Source organism: Trachurus trachurus (assembly GCF_905171665.1).
Source record: "Trachurus trachurus genome assembly, chromosome: 14".
NCBI lineage: Eukaryota > Metazoa > Chordata > Actinopteri > Carangiformes > Carangidae > Trachurus > Trachurus trachurus.
In genome coordinates, this window is record NC_139903.1 from 4,646,858 (window position 1) to 4,670,243 (window position 23,386).

At 42.1% G+C, this 23,386-nt stretch overlaps 1 protein-coding gene across 2 annotated transcripts in view; it reads left to right on the forward strand.

Annotated features, from left to right (window-relative positions):
- The window catches only part of dscama (Down syndrome cell adhesion molecule a), a gene marked incomplete at both ends in the record, with an annotated part of 107,507 nt that overhangs the window by 42,875 nt on the left and 41,246 nt on the right, over window positions 1-23,386 (forward strand). For both annotated transcript variants that reach the window (XM_083986395.1, XM_083986396.1), the window contains 3 exons: window positions 19,918-20,064; window positions 21,618-21,896; window positions 22,500-22,775. In XM_083986395.1, the coding sequence (XP_083842521.1) occupies window positions 19,918-20,064; window positions 21,618-21,896; window positions 22,500-22,775 (702 nt within the window). The remainder of the gene's footprint in view (window positions 1-19,917; window positions 20,065-21,617; window positions 21,897-22,499; window positions 22,776-23,386) is intronic.

Sequence of the window (23,386 nt, forward strand, 5' to 3'; positions counted from 1 at the left end):
ACCCCCCCCCCGCCAAATGTTCTGTTAACCTGTCAGATCTCATTGCCCAAAATTCAAGATGCCATATGCCTCGCTGTGACTTCTAACCCTGCGCCGCCGCCACCGCCGCTCTTCCCTGTCTCCTTCATGGTGACATGAAAGTCCTCCCTTGAAACACGGGAATGTCTCTTCTTCCTCTGCTGCTGTTTGATTCAGAACGGCTCGGCTGAGATCACACCGATCGCGAGGCGTACTGTAGCTTGTCTCGTGTAATAAAAGCAGTCACTTAGCGGCACGCCACACGACTGCATGCGACTTCTGATGATCTACCTGGGTAAATACTATAACAAACAGCCTCACAGTGAAAATAAACATTCGGTCTGTAATGTGCTGTGTCGTCGTCGCTGTGATGGAGCGTATACAGTAAAGTAAAGTAAACCCCCGGCAGCCTAAGAGCTTGTCCTGTGATATAACATCTAATAACTGTCTCTCACACAGTCCCGTCTAGTGGATTTCAGGCCATTTGCCCTTGCACAGAGGGCAGCTCCCAGCAGGCCTGGCCGTAGTGACAGTTTGTTGTTGTTTATAAGGTCATCCCCACCATAGGGGGCAGCATATTCATTACACCCACCCCATGGCTCTGTTTGTCTCTGGCAGTCTGTTTCTCTGTGGGCTCCTGTCATAAGGTCAGAGGGTATTCGCCATCATCCTCCTCTTGTCTTCACCACAGGCCAGTAAAAAGTCATAATGCCCGTAGAAAGAGTTAATAGGTTAATTGGCCTCATTTAAACCAAAAAAAATGAGATACATTGGAGAAAACATCTGTAATTATCAAGTTGTCTGGGATGCAGATGTGGAATTAAATGAATCAGCAACACATTCTTCCTCTTTATAAAAATGATTATTTTTAACTAATGAGAAATCAAATGCGCCCTGTTTAGTTCAGTTATCTCTGGGGTCATGCTGCATCAGTCAAAGGGGTGATAGCCACAGCAGATATGTATGTGTAAATGGACCTTTAAAAGAGAGCAGCAGGTTTTTACACATTGCACAAGACGAGATGTAGCGTCTTATTTTCCATTGAGCTTTTCTGACGACATTATTGTGATACAGTGTTCACCATTTTACTTCTCGTCAACCAATATATATATATCAGGCTTAAAAGACAATGTCACTTTTCTTTAACTGCAGCCACTGTGAGTACTGTATATGACATTAGCACAAAGAGTATAGTCGTCATATCAATGAGCTGATCACAGTACATTTGCCTACTTTAGCTAATATTAGCAGCCACAAGCTACTTTATATCCACACCAGATGATATGAGGCAGAAAACCCCCTAAAGATGAAACGTGAATTTCATCGCTTTCATTAGAAGAAGGAGAATGTGTCATTTCTTTTTTTTTTATCACTTTAAATTAATTTATCGTAGAAAAATGTTAAACCTGTGATGAGTCTGGAGAAAGTCTGCTTCTCCCTGGTTTATTAAGATGATAGTCATACGAGAATCTTTGGCTTTTAGACCGCTGGCCTGATAAAGTATAGTCGTTTCGTTGATATGGCCTCGGACGCCGTGCGAAGCATTTTAATGCTAAAATCAGCGGTGTAAATTCAATCTGAGGAACACCTGGCTGCAACACATCGGAGCGTGTGGAGGAACACAGAGAGGCAGAGACGCGGAGTTAAGGAAGTGTCTGGGAGTGGGAGCAGCGAAGCTAAGTGAGGTTGTTAGGAGGAAGCGCTGACAGTCCAATCCAGCGCAGCGACCGTTCAAAAGACAGCTCCTTTTGTTTCTGCCTCCCTTTTTTTTTCTTTTCTGCCAGGGTAGAAATAGAGGGTGAATCTCTCTGTGCGCAGTAACCCACTGACACCTCCCTCTGATCTGCCCCCCCCCCCTCACCCTCATCCTCCCTCACCCTCCCTCCACTACATCCCTTCATCAGCGCTCTCCACCTTCTCTCCCTCTGCGGCTCTCTCCTCTCTCTCCCTCTATTTCCCTCCCTATGCATATGCCATTGCCTAAGAGTCACTCTCCTGGTTGCCACAGTAACCAGCTCACCTCTCTCTCCATCTTTCTCTCCCTCACAATGCACCTAAACAGGAGAATCGGTCTCAGTCTGAGAGAGAAACGGAGGGAAGGGGTATTGAATAGAAGGGAAGCATACAGTATAATACAGATACTGTTGCACAGCTTTCCTCCTTTTTTTCTGCTGTTCTGTTGTTCTCTCAACACAGGCAAGAAGAAAAAAAGACGGACGGGGAAAAAATAAATAAACAGTAGGGAATACAGATATAAAATAAATGTTTTCTGTACATAGAATAATGAAGATCGCATGTAGAAAGAAAGTAATCCTAGGATTTCTTTAGCAGCAGCTTAAAGGCAAACCTCCAACCTGCTCCAGCCACGTCTCCCCATCCCCCTCCTCCTCTACACCGGTCCTCCCACCTCCTTCCCTCCTTCCCTCCCCTCTTCCCCTCTGCTCTGACTTGTCATCTGTGAGTGGCCGTCAGGTGGTGGTGGTGTTGGAGAGTCAGCCCGACCGGTCCTTTCATCACCTGAACACACCCCTCTTCTGCCTGCGGTGTCTCTAAACCGCTCTCTCTCTCTCTCTCTCTCATTATCTCCTAATTACGCTGGAAACAACAGCAACTGGTCGCACAATCACAAAGAGAAGCTGGATGTAAATCAGTTACAGTCGTTCTGACATTATTTGTGGGACTTTTTTTTTTTTTTCTAAACTGGGTTGTGGCATGTTAAGTGGTCCCCCAGTGATTGTGGTAATTTAGAGCAATATGGTAATAGGGGTGCTGATGGCTACTTCTCCTCTCACCAGCCCCATGTTTTTGTCCTTTCATGAGCTGTTGTCGGCTAAATTACATTGATGGTTTAATTGGGTATTTTAGATCACTGGATGATGATGAATGATAAAAAATCAGCCCAGTGATCATTGATTATCACTTTTAGAGCGTCCGTCGTAAATTAGACCGTCATTGGCTCATGCTGTTTTATTCATATACGCTAAATAAGAACGGGAGGCCGTGCTCGCTCTTAAAGACACAATCTGTGGTCTGTCACTGGCCGGCTAATGGTTAAACACACAAGTTATAAACAGACCTGCATTTTAAATGATAAACTTTGGTTATTATTAATTATTGATTACTCCGATCAATGGGGTTATGTTTCACATGTGTCTAGTTGTTGTAGTTTTGGTTTGTCAGCTTGATTACAGTACATAAAAAGTACAGAACCAATTTGCATTAAGGAAAAGTTTTGGGTTTTTTTGTGGCTTTATAATGCTCAGTTCAGAATATCCTTTTTATTTTTTCTATTATCAGAGACAGAAGTGGAGGGTTGTTTGGCATCGGTGCGTACATGCCATAGTTATATATAAAAAGTCATTTTCAATTGTAAAGCAAACATGTTAATTGAATGTGAACATGCTATGGGTGTCATCCATTGTCTTGAATAATGGATATAAATAGACTGTGTGAAAATAACTTTAAGTAACTCTGATTTATAAAACCAGATCCATCATCATAAACACTGATTTCAATCTTTTCCAACTCTTAAATAAAACCATTATTGTGTTTATGATCTTCACCGATGCACTCCTACTTGAGGTGGTAGACAGCCATGTCATTTTACCCTCGAAGTAAATAAAAAAAAGTACTCTCAGTTATGACAAACATACAGTACAGTGTCATTGGAATTGATGTTCCAGTTAGTGAGACGGCTGCACCTGCTTCAGCATCAGCGTCTTTGTCTCTCTGTGAATGCCACAGTGTTTGTTCCCGTGCTCTGCAAAGACCTTCCTGTTCTGTTTGTGTTTTTGTCCAAGCTCAAGCTTACGTACCTAAAAGCTTTTTACTACAGGCGCAGTCGCTCAGCCCAAACCTCATGCTTCAATTGTTGATAAACAGTCGATATTTTTCCAGACACTCGTCCTTCATCATGATGAAGGCTGCATGTCTTCATAAATAAATAAAAAAAATAAGCCAAGAGAGTCACCTGCCTAATTTTCTTCTGTTGTCCGCTTTTGTTCTTTTATGCTTTTATTTTTCTCTCCAGAAACCAAACACGTGCACACAGTTTAGTCACATAACAAATGTTTCTGTGGTCAATCAGTGGTCTCATGGACCTCGATGACATGTCAACGTTATGTAAGTATGTAATCGGACGCATCTGCAGAGTCTTCCAGCTGTTGCCTCTGAATCAACACAGTGTCGAGGTTTTGCAATAACCCAACAACTCTTCAGATCTGTTACATTAGATGTAGTTTCTCCTTTTCTTTTGAATGTCTTTCCTTTTTATAGGAGGGGGCATTATCTGACAGTGATATTCTCAGCTATCAGGTTGTGCCCCCTGCGGTACAGGGTAAATATCATCATATTAGGCTGAAAATCACAGGACATGTCTGTTGTGGTGATAAGTAATGTTGGCCCTTGGTTCTGTTATCCATCATGTTGCTCCGAAGAAAAACGTCTCAAAAACTATTGGATTGACTGCCAGGATTGGCAGAAAATCATTGTATATTCATTCATTGTCAGTGCGACAATGAGGTAAACTGGGGTGGGTGTGGTATCATTTACACTTTGTAACTGTGAGCACATCATGATGTTAGCGTTTAGCTCCGAGCAGCGCAGCACAGCGGCCGTGCAGAGTTACAGTATAAAACAGCCATAAACTTGATCTTGTTTAAGAAGTTTCTTCCTTTTAAAACAATGATCCCTTCCCTCAGGTGTCCATCTATCCATCTGTGCCTCCTCCTCCGTCTTCCTTCCACCCATGCAGCCTGGTGGTGTCTGGTGTTTATTATGGGCCTCCTTCCTCAGCAGGCGGAGTTGTTTAACGAGGGCAGAGGGACAGTGTGGCACTAATTGCTGTGTGTGATTTATACCAGGCTGGGACCGGGCCGGAGCGCAAGGCAGACGATGGCACTCTGAGAGCAGATGCTTCGCCCAATATTTACTTAACCCTCCACTGGCGGGCCTGGCACTAGCGCCGCTGACGATGTGTCTGTGGGGAGTCGTTTCGTTTGGCTGCCGACTGTTTTGTGCAGCAGCGGGGCGGGCGGGGGCCGTGTTCGTCGGGGACTCGCTGTGAAAGTGGGAGTGGGAGCCGGATTGGGAAGGTACTGTAGATTGGAGCAATTAGAGGGAGAAATGCGATTGGTCTCCTGATAATTTGGCAGTCCAGGAGGAATTGTTGCTAGGAGATAAAATCACAACATACTGGAGAAGGAGGTATTTTTATTTTGAGTTTCCTACAAGGACCTTTAAAGGGATAGTTCACCCAAAATTGAAATTTCACTCATTATCTATACTCACCCTCATGTGGACTAAGGGCTGGGAGAAGTTTCAGAGTCCTCCGTGGCTTCTCTGAGTTACAGGGGGTCTCGGCGTAGCAGTGCATGTCCATATAGCGGTTACAAATGGATACCAATTGTCTTCGTAACAAAAAGACACACCAAAAGGCAAGGCATCTTTATTTATATAGCGCATTTCATACCAAGGCAACTCAATGTGCTAATGTCTAAATAAGACAGAATAAAAACAAACAAAAGACTAAAAACAGAGTTAAAAGCAAGAGCAAATAAAAGTAAAAGAAAAGAAAATAGATAAAGTTTTAAGTTCTCAGCAATAAGCACGTGAAAAGAGAAATGTTTTTAACCTGGATTTAAAAGTGCTTACAGTTGGGGCTGATTTCAGTTCTGCTGGTATTTTGTTCCACTTGTGTGCAGCACAACAGCTAAATGCAAAAAACATCCAAATACCTCCATGCTGCTCGTATGTAATGTCCGTCTTGTATTGAAGCCCCGAAATGCGAAATTGTCCCGAAAAAAATTAAATAAGTCTATATTTCAAGCTCGTTTAGTAGCGGAAACTCCTCTTCCCGGTTCGTCAAATTTGGACGGACCCTGGTTCGTCCAAATTGGATGAATTTCAATTTTGGGTGAACTATCCCTTTAAATGCTAAATATTTCTATAATGTATAGCATAAATATGGATGAGCAGAAGACAGAAGAGAGTCCTTCACGGTGATTAGGAGGATGTTAAGTGTGGTTCTATATCGAGCAGCTTGATTTGTACAGTGGTCACTCTGCTGTCATGTGTTAGCGGTGATAGACACGTCCGTCCCACGCCTGTCTGCACGGCTCATCTGGAGCGACGGTCTCAGACCTCTCAGTGCTTTTGCATCCGCAGCTCAATTAATCACACCTCAAAGAAAATTAGCAGCAAAAGGTGTCGACGTCTGTTCCTGAAATAGATCCCTTCAAGAAGTTAGACATCTGCGTCTTAACACTTTAAATCATTTGCTTAATCATCATTTACACTTTATAGAGAAACAAACAAACAAACAGCGGCGGATCGTGTTCAGTCGGAGCAGCAGACCGAGATGATGGGGTATAGAAAATAAAGGGAAGAAAGCCTGATTCTGTCTCCACAGCAACATTGATTGATATTCTTCAGGTGGAGCAGCTGTCAAGCGGCCTGACCACTGCAAGCTAATGCTCTGTGGGGAGTGGGGGGAGGGGCAAGGGGGAGGAGGGACGGGAAGGGAAACACCAAGGAAAAGGCAAGAGATGAAACACAAGGAGACAGAGGGGACAGCGACAGGGAAGGAGGAGGAGGAGGGGAAGGGGGAGAGATGAAATCGTGAAGCGATGATATGAAGGAGAGGAGAGATTTTTTTTTTGTGTTGTTGTGATTTTGATTGTAGAGGGAGGAGGAGGCCGCTGCTGTAAGAATTTAATTACACGGTAGTCGAGTCATCTTGTAAATGAGGGGCGTGTCTCGGTGCTGTCCAGTGGAGATGTGAAGGGGATAAACGCTTTATGGAGTCAGGTTGTTAAAGACTCCTCAGTGGAATTAGTTCAGCTCTGCTTCCTTATTAAATATCATGTGCAACGTTGTCTTTTGAATGTGGCTCATGATTTGAGGAAAATTATCAACTCACAGCTCTCCAACCTTTAAAGCTCATAACATATTGACAAATCCACATCACACCTCAATGGTCATGTAAAGGTTTCATTTGGGCCTAAATGTCTTAGTGAAACAGCTTGTAGATAGATAGATAGATAGATAGATAGATAGATAGATAGATAGATAGATAGATAGATAGATAGATAGATAGATAGATAGATAGAACTTTATTAATGTAATTGTTATGAGGGAGTTGGTGAAAAGCCGGTCTGAAGGCCTCAGTCTTCACTGGAAAACTCAGTTGCTTAGTCAAGTTGAAAGACGATTCAGATTTAGACACTTGACATTTTACATTAGCCGCTATAATTACCCCAACGTATGTATACAGAATTACAATGTGCCAACAAGTCCTTTATAAATACGGTGTGTTTTTGCGACAACAAGTTTTATCTTCATTAGCAGTTAAATCAGGCAGCACTTTATATAAACAGCCTTAATCAGCTGGATAATCAGCTGCTCTGAAGTGGTGAAGAGAAGATGCTCTCTGTCTCTGCAGCTTCGTCTGAGCAACTGTGTTGAGTATATATGTGGTATGTTTCTGAGGATTTAAGAGATACTGTAGGAAACAGTGGTGAGTTGTTATTATTCTAAGATGGTCTGTGAAATCAAAGATTCACGTGTTAGAGATGCATGCATTTATACAGTATGACTACTCCTCTAAATTAAATCCAGCTGTATTTTTTTTTTTTTTTTTTTTTATTTAAGCAAATAAAGGTTTCACTTCCAACAACTGCACAAGAAACTATAAGCAATAAGAAAATAAGAAAAACTGATGTCTGAAATAGTTTGCTTTAAAATTGAAGGGAATTGGATAATCCCTTTTTGTAATTTAACTTTTGTTAGAAATAAAATTTGATATGAAAAAAAAAAATTAATGCAAGATTAGTATTACTGCTGTTTGAACAGTTTGAGCTCCACACACAGAATATTTCTTTTCCATGCATCAATATAATTATCAAATATATTTGACAAGGGCCCATTTTGCATAACAAATACTTTTACTTTTGAACCTTTACTTGTGAACATGTGTGCTTTGGGTTTTTTTGTATGTAATTATATTATTGATATAAATTAAAGCCTCCATCTAATCTTTATTACATACTCTTGTTCATTTTGCTCATTTTAAAGGAGCTGTAAAATTAGACAATTCTTATGATATTACATCAAATATATGTTCATGTGGTTTTCATAAATAAGTCAATAGTTTGAAATGAAGCACTATATTAGATCAGGCTAATGTGACTCCAAGAAGACCTCTGTGAGATTGGTCAAATTATCTCGCTCCATTGGCGGAGTCTGACCGTCTTTTTACAGAAAAATATGGTTTTACAGACTGAATAGTGGAGTAAATGTCATGTCAAGATGTAGTTTGTGCAGCCTTGTAGATGCAGGCTGTAGCTGGAGGCCATAATCAGACAGGGTGACTCATTAGAGCAGCACTCTTCCCTTCCTTCAACATAATCACTGTAATGTGGTTTGCGGTCTTTTCATTTATAGACTTTTCATACACACAGCACGTCACCGTAGTTTTAACCTGTCAGGATTTCTTTGTTGAATTTTAGACAAGTACCATTAGTAACAAAGAGAACAGTGTGCACCATTAATAGATCAGCACTGTCAGTCTAACACACAGGAAGACTCTCAAGTCTCTCAAATTTCCTCTCAATGTTGAAATCTTCCAAAAATAACCTCTCGTGTTGATCAGTCGTTACCTCTGTCTTTATATCACCTTTCATTCAGTGCATGAACATCTCCAAATTTGTTTTACAGTGTAAATGTGGGATAAAAAAACTAGTTGTTGTAGTTTTTTTGATAGTGGCTCGGTTGTGTAGTTCAGCACCATGGAGAGCTCCATTCAACACATCCATAAGGAGCTTCCTTTTCTTGAAACTGGAGATTTAAAATCAGGAAATCAGCATTACATTTTTTTTTTTTGCAATGCAACTTCTCAATAGTTTTTACATTTTGCAGCAGAATGACTGTAGGTTTGATTTTAACATTGGCAGGCTCCTGTTTTGTGAAAAAGAATGTTAATTTGCTGACATGAGTGAAAGACTAATGTGGATGAGTGACGATGGTGTTAGTTTAATGATCTTTATGGCTACACATGTTACAGATTTGAGTTACACAAGTTCTTTCAGAGTCCTCCGTGCCTTCTCTGAGTTACAGCGGGGCTCGGCGCAGCACTGCATGTCCATATGACGGTTGCGAACAGAGCTCACTATTCTTCGTCCAAAAAGACACACCAAAAAACATCCAAATACCTCCATACTGCTCGTCTGTAATGTCCCTCTTGTATTGAAGCCCCGACATGAGAAATTGTTCTGAAAAAAATTAAATAAGTCTATGTTTTAAGCTTGTTTGTAGTGGAAGCTCCCAGTGTCTCAGTTCACTGCTTTGCCTGTGCAAATCTTGCGTGATTTGCATTGACACCCAGTTCACGGCTCCGCAAATTGCGCGAGATTCCGGCAGAGCAACACTGGGAGCTTCCGCTACAAACAAGCTTAAAATATAGACTTATTTAATTTTTTTCGGAACAATTTCTCATGTTTTTGCATATTGGGCTTCAATACAAGAGGGACATTACAGACGAGCACTATGGAGGTATGTGGATGTTTTTTGGTGTGTCTTTTTGGACGAAGAAAAGTGAGCTCCGTTCTCAACCGTCATATGGACATGCAGTGCTGCACGGAGACCCCCTGTAACTCAGAGAAGGCACGGAGGACTCTGAAACTTCTCCCAGCCCTTAGTCCACATGGGGGTGAGTAGATAATGAAATTTCAATTTTGAGTGAACTATCCCTTTAACTTGAGGCCATCAGTCTTCAGTAAAGAAATACAGTATGTCCCTGCTAGATCTTCACCTGTGAATATATACTTTGATCTTCGAATGTGACAGTGATCAAAGTGTGTTTCTGTTTTGTTCTTCAGCAGTGACCACACATCCTCACCTTCTCTTTCTCTATACCTTCATCTCTCTGCTGTCACTCCATCTTTCCCCTCCCCTCCTCTCCCTCCCTCCCTCCGGTGTGGTGGCTCCTGAATATTTAATAAGCCTGAATTACCGAGGCCCTCAACAGTAATGACGAGAAAATCAGACAATTAAAGCAGAAGGGCTCCAGCTTTAAGTCTCACCTCCCCCAGAGGAGGCAGAGATTATTTAAAGTGGCACACTGTTTGATTATCTAATCCTCCCCTTGCCCCCTCTGCTTCACTCACAGAGCGGCATCGCCTGCTCCACTTGCCACTGCAAATTACCATGAAACACCAATGAGCGCTGTGTTTAAGTCTTTTTCCATAAGCGGGAATGTGGTGCCATGGAGTCTCAGGGGAAGGGCACTACACTCAGGTTATCACAGTTTAGCGAGGGCTCGGGGGCTCGGAGGCTCGCACTCAGGAAATGATGTAATTAATGATCGTGTTGTGATTTGTACATTTACATGAAAGCCACATTATTTTGCATTGGAAATGCTTTTTTATTGAGAAGATGCTGGTTGCTGTTTTTTGTTTTTTTGCTCAGTCCTGAGATCAAGCATTAGTGAAAGGGAAAACAAAATAGTTTGACAGCATTGTATGGCATCCACCAAGATAACCCCGACTTGGTGCTCTGCTCATTAAAGTAAAAAAAAAAAAAAAAAAAAGCTGCAGGGTTTTACACAAGCTCAACTCTTTCTTACTCCCAAAACAAAGCCAGGTTTGTTGGGGGGTTTGGCGATAAGTAGAATTGTTGTCAGCTTGACTTATTATCCAGACAAAGTGACGGATTGTGATGGAGTAGATAGCAATAGCCTCCTTAATGCCTGCCAGCACACACACACACACACACACACACACAGAGGTTCTCACAGACACAGATGAATATTCATGATTATACAGCTGAGGCTCAACACTGGCTCATTTAGTGTTGGCCAGAGAGAGGCCAATGATAGCATTGTAAACACACAACCATCAGGGGTTTAATAGCTCAACTCCAGTGCTGGCTAATTACACCGCACACACACACACACACACACACAGACACACACATGCATGCATACACTGCAGATAGAAACACACAGGCGCAGATTTGGAAGCTATTGTGATGAGATTTCCCTCCGTGGTTTTGACTTCGGCAGACAAAGATTTGTCTGATAGGAAAAGTGCTCACACAGCTGCCTCAAAACAGTCTGGAGGAGAATAGAGACGTCCTGTCATAGTATGTCAGCGTCTGCCAAAAGAATCCTCGACAAATAAAGTCCATTCTTACACCGCCCATTGTTTGAGTCTGTTTATATTTGATGAGATAGAGTTTCTGTGGTCTGTGGCACAGCCAGTTAGTTGTGCCTTCAGTCAGTAGAACAGAGAAACGCTAGTTTACACTGGAGTCCCGACAATGGGCACCACTGTCCCTCTCATAATGGCATTGACATGACAGGTGTTCAAATACATTATTTCCTAGAAGGCCAAAGAAACTGCAAACACACTGTTCACTATATTCAGCAGAATAATTTACCTTGAACTTAGCAGCACTGTTTCAGATCACTGCTAAATGAACATGAACTATCATACCACTGTGTTTCGTAGCGATCTCCGATGTCTGATAGATCGTCACTCTGAACACAAACGGGATCTAAAATCTCCGCTCCTTCCAACACGACAGAGGAATGTGGGGCAACCGTGAGGCCAAGCGCCTCAGGGTTTAAGCTTCCCTGTTGCCTCCTGATTTGAATATCGTTCAACGTCCATTTGCATCTAGTTTTAATAGCGGTTTATTCAGTCAAGCATAAGATGACATCTTTATCTGTGGTTGACATATGAGGCTGTTAGCCTGAGGCTAGCATGTGTCTAGTTAATGAGCAGAGGGATGCTGCTGCTGATTAGGAGAGGCAATAAAAAACGCACAGCCTCCCACTCTGACTCAACTCTGTAGCGAGCAGATACTGTAGGAGGCTCCGAGAGGCTGCGCCAGCTTTTAATCTAGGTGTGAGGATGAGGACAGGTGCTTGGTTTGTGTGTTATTCCTGCACTTTTCTGTGATGATGAGGGACGGATGTGCTTGAAACTTTTTAATGGAGAAGAGATTTAATGTATTTTCCAAACAAACACATCTATGTATGCATTTTTTATGCATCTGTGTGCTGTTCTAGGTTTTGCATAGTCTGGTTCAGCTCTTTTCTCTGACCATAAAATCTTTGCTAAAAACCAACCAGACATCTTCAAATGTCTTATCTTGACTAAGCTAAGATCCAGTTTTCACACAGGACAAAGAAAAGCTATAGAGGCTGTTTTGGTATTTATGATATATGAACTATTTAAATGATTTTATAAGCAAAATTGTTGCCGTACAAGTTTTTGTCAAATAATAGATTAATTAACAAAGTTTGTGATGTTTATATTTTAAACATGACTTTTTTTCTATTGTGTTTAAGAAGGTACTTTAAGGGATGAAATGTTTTTTTCTTTGATGGGATCTGTAATCATTTAGGAAATGAAAGAAAAATGAAGAACAAGTTTGTTAAATCCCATTATTTTCCCAAAATGTAATATACAACACTCCCACTTAAAGAAAAGAGAAAGCCTGACATAATACAGAAAATCTAAACGACCATAATTAGGCATGTACAATTGAAACAGACATGAAGTATGAGTAGGGCAATAAATAAAATGTCCATAAATCATATGATAACTTTAAAGATGAGATGTGCAGTAATCAGGAGTGACGTCATGAAATTGTCTCATATATAATATTCATGACAGTACTGTCTATATATTTGTGTGTGTGCGGTTTTCCCACCAGTCTCCTTCCTCCAGTTGCGGTCCTATACCAGGAATATTTGCTTGCTAAGTGAATGGTGGCCAGTGCGTTGTCATGGCAACCGCAGCAGCTGTCAGTGTGGGCTCCTGTAAGAATGACAAATGATTTTTATTACAGGGGCTCTAAATTGGTGGGATCCCCCCTTCTCTCTCTCTCCGTAGAGATGCTTATCCCAGCCTGATCAAACTGGAGTCGCTCTGCCAATAACTCTGACCAGGCCTAATTACAACACCGGCCCTCCTGGGCTCATCATACACTCATTATTACTCACAGACTACACTGGCAATTCTGGCGCCAGACAGTGTGTGACATTCTCATAGTGGGAAAACAGCGTGGCGTCGCATATGGTAATATGATGCTTGCAGTTTCAGATTATTAAAAAGGCGGTGCTCAGTGAATTTTCATTTCACTAAATAGGAATTAGATTGACTTCAGTGCAGTGGAGAGATGCAATAATTTATTTTGTACATTTGTAACATAAAGAAATAATATTAATCCATCATCTGCAGCAGCAGTCAGCGGTGTTTGTGTTGCGTATTTATGGACTGGACTGTAGCTGTCCCCCAGGGTTATCACAGTAATAGAAATAATTAGAAAGAAGCTGTGGGGGGAGTATTGTTTTGTTGAATAGTGCGTTGTGCATTCATTTTCTCAGAGGTGTTGCAACTGTGCACTTGAAATATTTTTAAAGGGACATTGTGTAACTTCTCCTGTTATCTATTCACGAAAATCGATTATTTGGTTCGAAAGTATGTTTTTCATTAATCAGTAATCCCCCCCATCAACAAACCCATGAAGTGTTCCTTTCAGCTCTGAATTAGCCGTTCATATCATTCATATCTACATGGAGCGGGTAAGCTCGGTGCTGCTGCCATGTGGTGTCGGGATGGAGCGTTAACCAGATGTCATTTTAGTGACAGGAGTCAAGAGAAAGCCGGTAAAACGTGGGTCAGGTAAACAATACAACATCGCCATGACAACATATTGTCACGTGTATTGTTACGTGCAGCGGCTGTCGTCCGTCTGCTGTCCGCCCAATTTCAGGTGAATGCAGCATGAAAAATACGATTGAGTTGCTTGCGATGTGCAACCGCAACGCTACTGTAGATGGGAGTAATTCCTACACAATGTCCCTTTAAAAAAGATGCAGATGGCTGACGGGTTGTTAGTGTGCAGCTGCAACATGGATTATCTTTCTTTCTTTTTCTTTTTTTTTTGTCTTTGTCAAGCTGCATGACTTTTAATGGCCAAGGTTACGGTGACACTGTAGGGCCCCAGCTGTCTCCGGGGACCACACTCCACTCACTAATACACTCCAAGACAGTTGCACAGTGGGGACACTGCCAGCAGAGTGATGAGGAAGCAATTTTTATCTGCATTGTTTAGCTGACTCGATGGGTTTTGCTGTAATTGGCATCCAGACTGTTGGTGTTATAGGTGAGACCGTTCAAAGTTCCTCGGAGAAGCAGGTTTGGATGTTCAAGGTCGTGTATATGTGTGCGTAACAGCGCTTCCTGTTGTTAAAATGAAGTGCTCAGACAATTTTTTTGCTGCACGCAAACCTGCAAAGGGGAATAACACAGCATGATTGTTGTTGTTTCCTTTTTTTCTGTCTTTGCATTGTGTTATATAAAGTATAAACAGTCACTGAAATGCATGAGGCTTGGGTTTTGCAATGAGAGAGACAGAAACACAGACACAGGCAGTTCCTTTTCAGATCCGTCAGACAGACACGGCTGACTTTTTTTTTTCTTTTTTTTTAAAATAATTGTTCTTCCTAACCATGATCTGAATTAGCATATGAAAGTTGTGTCTTTTTTTTTCTCTCCCCCTTCACTGGGAACGCATAGCTGTAAGCTAATTTGTAAGTCATTTTAGATGACAGAGAGTGGTTGTATCCCAGAGGTGCTTTTTCCCTCTTGATCTTTTATTTTCTCTCTCTCTCTGTTCTGCTTCCTCCCTCTCCTCTCCTCTCCTCTCCCTCCTACCATTTCATCTTCCCTCCACTCATGTCTCAATTATCAAATATTGAAATGACTCAGGGAGCCAAGGTAACTGTCTCTCTCAGCTGAAACACATGTGTCGGGGCAGATGGTCTCGCAGCAAGCAGAGGTCAAAGTGCTCAGCCATGTCACCGTGTGTCATTGTGTTGTTCCACCTCGTCGGAAATCCTCTCTTAGTCCTTGTCACACGTTAACCTGTGTGTCCGGCGATGACACATCCACACGAGTGCAAACTGTCCTTCGTGAACAACAGTGTAACAACGGCATAATACGGACATAATTCTGCCTTTTTTTTCTTACTGTTTCCATTATGCCTCTCAAGCATTTTAGGTTTCAGTGGGAAGAAGTGCAAAAAAGCCTCCCAGTTTGAATGAACAAAGAGGCTACTTGCAGGCTCAGTGTGGCTTATACGGGGGATTAATTGATGCTATTGAGTGTGGATCCACAGAAAGGGACTTGTGTTGGGTTGGTGGCACTGTTGATGCCAAAGCAGCTGGGTGGGCCGAGGGGAGGAAGAGGAGACGACTGATCGTCAAGCGAGCCACCTGGGCTAAAGTGAAGCCGTAGTTAAGAGAGAAATATACACTAATACACCCAGGTGTGGACACAAACACATGTTCATATGTCTAGTAAGCTCTATCTCTCTCTCACACACACACATACACACACACACACAAGAACAGTGCAGTGTTTCTCTCTCTCTGTGTGTTAGTATGCAGTAGGTGGAGCAGAGAGGAGCAGGGGAAAGCTCAGTGGAGCGCCTTCGATCGTTATTGACCATTCCTCCATGCAGCTGTTTGCAGCATAAACACATTCACACTCACTTGCATTCACACATGTATAGGAAGGAACACATACAGTACAGTATACGTCCACGCTCACAAAGATGTTTATTATACAAATGCACAAGCCAGTGGGGATTTGAGATGAATGCAGTGGTGCAAGCATACCCTCAGTGTAAAAGGACACACACATACAGTAGAGTAGAGTGCTGCTGTTGGTCTGGATAATCACTTCTACTTCTGTTTGTTAGCAGGGAGAATGAACATTTGTATTTTAAATGAGCACCACAGCCACCTGCAGTTCTCATTGCAGTGGGAAAAATATGCACCACCTCAAAAATGTGTTCATGTACCTCCTCCTGCTTTGTTTGCAAACTGTGAAGGTTGGTGAATCTGCTGCTAACTATCAACTCTAACAGCTGCCAGCATGTCTGAAAAGGTAAAAACTGAACAGGTTTAATTTTACAGCATATTTCCTAGAGGCTGCACATGTTTTTTTTTTTGTTTTTTTTTACTGAAGACAGGAAGTAGCAGGAATGCACAAGTTTAGGTTCACACACAGCAACAATGATGCTGCACACTGGAGGCAGCATCACAAACAGCACTCAGATGTGATTTTACTGTAGTTACTTGAGGGAGCAGAGACGAAAAGTGTGAAAAAAGCTTTTGTTTTTAACACTTTTTTTTGCCTGTGGAGGTGGAAAAACCCCCAGATCACAGCTCACAGATCACACAGTGCATGTGGCGAAAGGAAACCCATTTGTAATGTCTTCATACAGTAGATCAAACCAGTTGGTGGAAAAAATGAAATGATAATCCAGATTTGTTTGATTCGCTGGCAGACAAGAGACACTCCAACATGTAAACTCATGCGAGCGTCTGTTAACGCGCGTTTAAAACACAGGCGTGCTCCCCTCTCTCCCAACCCCGGCCTTTTGTTCCAGTGACAGGCCGTCTGTTCTAATGAAAGCTCCTCTCATTCATAAGCCTGCCTTGTCAACTTCTGATGCCAGGCAACTTTCATAGGGAAAGAAGGGGAAGACGACAGAAAGAGGAGGAAGGGAAGACAGGAGAGAGAGACTGCCTGCATCTCTCTTTCTCTCCTTTGATATCTGCTTTCGCTGAATTGTTCCTCTCCCTCAACGTGAATCTCAACCAGCGAAATTCAAATTTGATGATATTTCCTGTTAAGGTGATTAAAGACTACAGACACACCTATAAGAGTGTGTGTGTGTGTGTGTGTGTGTGTGTGCTACCTCCCCTCTCCCCCGTGTTTTACCGCTGGTTGTCTGTCACACATGAGAGCACCTCGACCACAAGCTGGAAAAAAAAAAAAAAACCTTCAGGATATCAAATCCATGGTCTCTCATTTCTAACTAGGTCAACACTTGCTCACAATGGCATCCTCAACACCGTCCTCTGTGTATTCCTCCCTTCTCTGTTTTCTCCCCCATTTCTCTCTGTCTGCTCAGTCATCCCTCTCTCATTGCACCATGACTGTAATCTGTAAATATGTTGGAAGTCTGTAATTGACTCAATCCACTCTCTGCAGCTGTTCCCAATCAGATATTTTGTGATATTTGCAAAAAAAAATGTGAGCAAATGTAAAGCACATAGGCTCCATGTTAAAGGGATGGTTCAACATTTTGGCAAATTGGCCCATTGCCATAATTGGTATAGTCACAGTAGGTTTGTTACCTTTATTTGTCGGTGCAAGATATTTTTAGAACGGCGGAGCAGAACCGCGAGCTGCTCAGAGCTACGCTACGGAGGCTCACGGGATTTCTTGGTTTCCCTCATCAAACTCATTAAATACACAATCCAACAACTCCACAACGCTCTGGTGGACAAGTTGTGACCTGCACATTCACCACGCTATGAGATAATAACAAAACGTTACCAGACAGAGTTGTTTTAGAGGTAAATGCAGAGACTGCTTGCTGAAAAACTGTCCCTGAAGGCAACGCGCAAAAGCGGTTTTGCATGAATTTGCCTCTAAAACGACTCTGTCTGGTAACGTTCGGTTATTAACTCTTAGCGTGGTGAATGTGCAGGTCACAACTTGTCCACCAGAGCGTTGTGGAGTTGTTGGATTGTGTATTTGATGAGTTTGATGAGGGAAACCAAGAAATCCCATGAGCCTCCGTAGCGTAGCTCTGAGCAGCTCACGGCTCTGCTCCGCTGTTCTAAAAATAGCTTGCACCGACAATTAAAGGTAACGAACCTACTGCTATGACTATAGCGATTATGGCATTGGGCCAATTTGCCAAAATGTTGAACTATCCCTTTAAGCTCCCTTCCATTATTTGAGCCTGCACTGTGCACACTGTGCCTGTGCAGACGGGATTAATCTGTGTTCAAGTGTTATAGCCGGACTAAATGAGAGTAATTCAACAGGCCATAAAGTCTGCATTATGATGTCTCTCACCAATATTGCCAGAATTCCCTCACCGCTCCGCGTCCCCATTTGATCCCCATCTCAGATCGGCTCCTCCATCACCGCTGACATGAAATACCCCGGCAGCCACCAGCCGCAGCACACATCACTCCTCATAAACACCGACTACCTCTCTCTGCTTCCATGTGTTCACACAAATTAGCATAACATTAGCATGATATTAGCACGGCCGACCTGCGCAGCCATGCCTTATCAAAGTGCTCTGTGATCCCCGGCTCCCTGCGCTTTAGTCCTAGAGCCGAGGAAGAGAGAGAAACTAAAAGAGCGAGAGAGGGAAAGACAGAGAGAGAGTTCCCCCATGAGAGGAAGAGAGAGAGAGGAGAGAGCGATGAGCTACATGATAACGAGCTGTGTTACACCGCTACACAACACACAGCCTTGTCACGGCGCCTCAGAGCTGCGCTGAGCTAAATGGGCTGCAGCAGATGTTTGGTGACTACAATCACACAGCGCTGCGTACCTCACTTGACTTGCAAATATTTGCTAAGAGACTTCAATATTGGATTTGCTGTATTTTCTTCTTTTAGAATGTGTAAGGTAGTGAATGTAGTGCAGCATGGAAATGAACACACACACACACTACAGTACGTCTTCCTCTCCTCAGGATGCAATTGTACGATAGTATTTAATATAAAATACTTGCCAGCTCCTGTGATGAAATCAGGAGGATACTGATTCTCTATGTCAGTGGTTCTCAACTGGTGGGTCGGGACCCAAAAGTGGGTCGCGGACCCGTTCTGGATGGGTCGCGGACAGCTGGTCAAAAAAGTAAATAATATTTAATGCACATCTGATGTTGGACATGTCTTTATTTTGAAAAATAACTTATATTGAAAGGCACACGTCACGTGAACACATGCAGTTGTAATGGTCCTCCTCAGTTTCTTATTATTTGCTCTGAATGCAAAGATATCAGTTTCTTATTAATGTGGCCTGAATGCAGTGAATCTTGTTTTGTTTTGTGGGTCTTTATTTTATGCAATTTGATATTTATTCACTTTTGTGAATATGCTCTGAATGCAGAGATGCATTAGAAGTCAAATATATCGTTTTGTTGGTCTCCATTTTGTGCAGTTTTATATATATTTATTCACTTCGTACATGCAGTTGTCATGGTCCTCCTCAGTTTCATTCATGTGCTCTGAAATGCACTTTGCTCAATAAAGAGCAAAATGAGTTTTTAAAGGCTTTTAAAAAAAAAATCTTGGTTTGAATTCTATAAAAGTGGGTCGCGACTTAATGACCATGGGAAAATGTGGGTCCCAGAGTGAGACTAGTTGAGAACCCCTGTTGTACTGTATGTGTTACCACAGATGTCATACATTGTGTTGTAATTCTGTATATTTCTAGTTCTGGTAATTATGTCTCACAAAGTGAATATTCACGGCTCTTCTTGGAAAAACCCTTGTTGTTTTTGTGTGGCTGAGTGAGTGATGAGAACGGAGGTAGTGAGCACTCACCCTGAATCTCAAAAAAGGAGAAAAAAACTCTCATGTGGAGGTGCACGGCCAAGGCAAACAAGAAGAGAAGAGAAAACCAGCACCCTCCAATCAGCTCCTTTTAACTTTTTATTGTAGGACAGGCAGGCAGGACAGACGTTTCGACCGAAGTCTTTTTCAAGTGAGTGAGTGATGAGGACATGGAGGTTTTCTTCAGACAATAAAACATACAGCAGCTTTTCCAGAGTGTTTTAACATTACAGTGACTGGCCAGAGGCGATGTGCAGCACATACAGGTCACAGAGAGGTGACATGTTCAGAATGGGCCTGCAGGCTGTTGAAGCGTGTTGTCATTATAATATGTTTGTTTTATTCTATTCATTCATTAATTTGTTATGTCCTGTGTTGCAGCTGTGCCAACATACCGTACAGTAACGCACAGTAACTCATTGGGTTTTATTTTATCTATTTATTTCCAGTGTCTCGGTTTGTCATCACATCCACGGGAGCCCTGTATATACTGGATGTGCAAATGGAGGACGGGCTGTACAACTACAGGTGTATGACGCGTCATCGATACACAGGAGAGACCCGGCAGAGTAATAGTGCCCGCCTCATTGTTTCAGGTAAGAGGAACACCAAAATATGACCTTTTTATTTATTAAACAAATGAAAAGGTCATGAATTTATTCTACAATGTCTTAAAACCAGTCTTCATATGGTTTTTATCCTATTTTGTTTTTAATTTGTTTGTTTTCAAAACTGTTTTTTAAAAAGAAAAATGCTGGTTCAGGAAAAAATGTGAACTAATAATATGAATGTAATAGAGAGCGACAGGGAAAATACACATGAGTTAAAGAGAGGATGACATGTGATAAAGGTCATCACTGCTGTGCCAACACAGAAAATGTGCTCCTTACCTTTAACCCTTTAAAGGGACACTCCACCAGTTTTCCTCATGAGGCTCAGTTCACTTGTCATAAGGAGTTCCTCTCAGAAAACAGTTGGTTACTGTCTCTTCTTGTGGCCATAAAACATTGAATGTGGCATTTAAAAATTATAGGAATTCACCAAGCCGCAGTTTGTAAACACTGAGGTCATCGTACCCGGCCATGAGATACTGTTAACTCATGGTTTGGCCCTTTAACCACCCATTCACCATGATAACAATGAAACGTTAGATGCACAAAAACTGGTGCAATAAACATATCATCCTCCTGATTCGATTCTTCTACAATTTTTTGGGATGCCGATTCTATTTTTTTAGATGCCGATTCGATTTAAATTGCGATTCTACGATATTGCAGATTTTCTCGATTTTTAGTCTGCATTTTTAACACCAGCGAAACAGTTGAATGATTATGATTGTCTATAGACTATTCCAGGAACCATATTTCCCCCAAAAAATACACATCACATGTAAGTCAGTTTTTAAGATTTATTCAGCAGCAGCATATGTTTACTCTCTTTTTCAAAAGCCTTGACTGCATAAAAGAGGCAAAAATAAAAGAGTATAGAAAAAACAGGCTTCTGACAAAATGAGATATAGACTGAGATAAACTGCTACATTTTAACATTTATCTGCACACAAATACTGTAGGAGCCTATAAATGAACATACTCCATTATAAAGTGAACTTAAACCTTTTTCAAAACCTGGACTCTCTGTATGTAAAAAAGGCGAACAAATGCACATTGCACAATATAAAAAAAATCAATTAAAGGGACAACGAGGAGTATATTCATATAATGTGGATGAATCTACGTTACCCACACTTGTTAATGGGCCCATTTTCGATAAATATATCATTTTGTCTCTATCGTTATTTTGTTATTATTAGTGGTGGCGGAAATGCTGGGCGAGCCGACCAGCGTTTCCTTACTTTCGGTTTTGCGGACGCTGCCCGGCGAGTTATGAGAATAACGCCGCCGAATCGCCGTTTATGGTCGGAACTACGACGGTATCTGATCGCCTTCGAACCTCTGACTTTAATTCTTGATGAATGAAAACATGAGTCTGTCTTGAGAATTTCACGATGTGCACAGAGGCTCATAAATGTAGTGTGAAAACGCTTCGCTTTTCCAAAACTCCTCGTTGTCCCTTTTAAAAAATCGTCAAAAAAAATATTGCGATACTTATGTGAATCGATTTTTTTCTCCCACCCCTACTATCCTCCCAGATCCCACCAACTCGGCGCCCCACATGCTGGACGGCTTCGAGCGGCGTGAGGTGATGGCGTCTCATCGAGTGGAGCTGCCCTGCAAGGCCTCGGGTCACCCCGCGCCCAAATACCGCTGGCTGAAGGACAACCGGCCGCTGGAGCCCGACACGCGCTTCAGACAGAGTGTGACCGGCCTGCTGATAGAACGAGCCCAGTCCAGCGACACGGGGACGTATGTGTGTGAGGTGTGGAACAGCTACGGCAACGGCGAAGTGGTTGGCAGGCTGCTGGTCAAAGGTCAGTGCCCCGAGGCTGGGAGTGAGTCATCGGGGTTGATTTGTATCAGTGGTTTGATGCCTCAAAACAAAAAGGGGAAAGTAGGAAACCACACATACTGTATTTTTAATGCTGCTACTGTATATGCAACATATTCAACCCCTCACAAAACAATTATGCTATCTTTTTGTAGTACACTGCAAAAACTAAAAATCTTTCCAAGAATATTTGTCTTATTTCTAGTCAAAATGTCATTTCTAGTCAAAACAAATCTCATTATACGTAAAATCACATAAGAAGTAGCTTGTTTTTAGACACTTTTTACTTCTTTCAAGCATATTTTTACTTGAAATAAGTAGACAAATCTGATAGTGTGGCAAGTTTGTCTTTCACTGGCAGATTTTTCTACTTATTTCAAGTGAAAATTTGTTTGAAACAAATGAAATGACCTAAAAACAAGTGCATTTTTAGGTGATGAGTCTCATTTTAAGTGGAAAGAGATTAGTTTTGACTAGAAATGAGACATTTTGACAAGAAATATGACAAATATTCTTGGAAATATTTTGCAGTGTATGAGTAAAACAGGCAATAACGCTTTTATCTCTGAACTCTCTGTCCCGACAGAGCCCCTGAAAGTGGTGGTGAGTCCGCGGAAGGTGAAAGGCAGCGTGGGCAGCCAGGTTTCACTGTCCTGTGGCGTCACCGGCTCGGAGGAGTACCAGCTGTCCTGGTACCGCAACGGAGAGCTCATCTACCCCAGCAACAGCGTCCGCATGACAGGCCAGAGCAGGGAGAACCTGGTCATGGCTGGCATGGCCAAGAGTGACGGAGGAGCTTATCAGTGCTTCGCCAGGCATGGCAAGATGTCAGCGCAGGACTTTGTTCAAGTCATACTGGAAGGTCAGAACTTGAACAGTGTTCAAAGAGGAAGATATGTGGGCGGTGGAATAATTGACCTTTTTTTTGGAGACAGAAAGATTAAATATCATCTCGAAATCACCAAAACTTAACTTATCTTTACTGCTAATTTCTGTTAGCCTGTCTATGGAGTTTTACATTACACGTTAGCATTAAGCTAGCAGACTTTTTGCTTAGTTGTGATACTGGCTAACATCTAAACATCTCTGACAATATGTTGCCTCAAATACGTTGTTGACTTAACTTAGAACAGATGTACAGGTAGACATCCTTGTTAATTTTATCCACATTTAGTTGGTGTTGTGATTTACCGCATAACTTTATCCAGAGCAGACACTTCTCTCGGTTGAGTTGTGGCTTGGGAAAAGGTAAAAAAAAATCCACCCCCTCGCCCAGCCTTTCGGGATACCTAGTGTCGGAGTTGCATGTACCCCATGCACACCGTTTGACCATTTTAAACTTAAAATGTCAAGAAAAAACATATAAAAACGAATGAAAACTGACTAACTGCAATGCATTTCAATGGACGTGGAAGCAGAGAATGTCCGAGTGTATGGGCTAGCTATGCGCACTATGATTGGCTCATCGCGTTT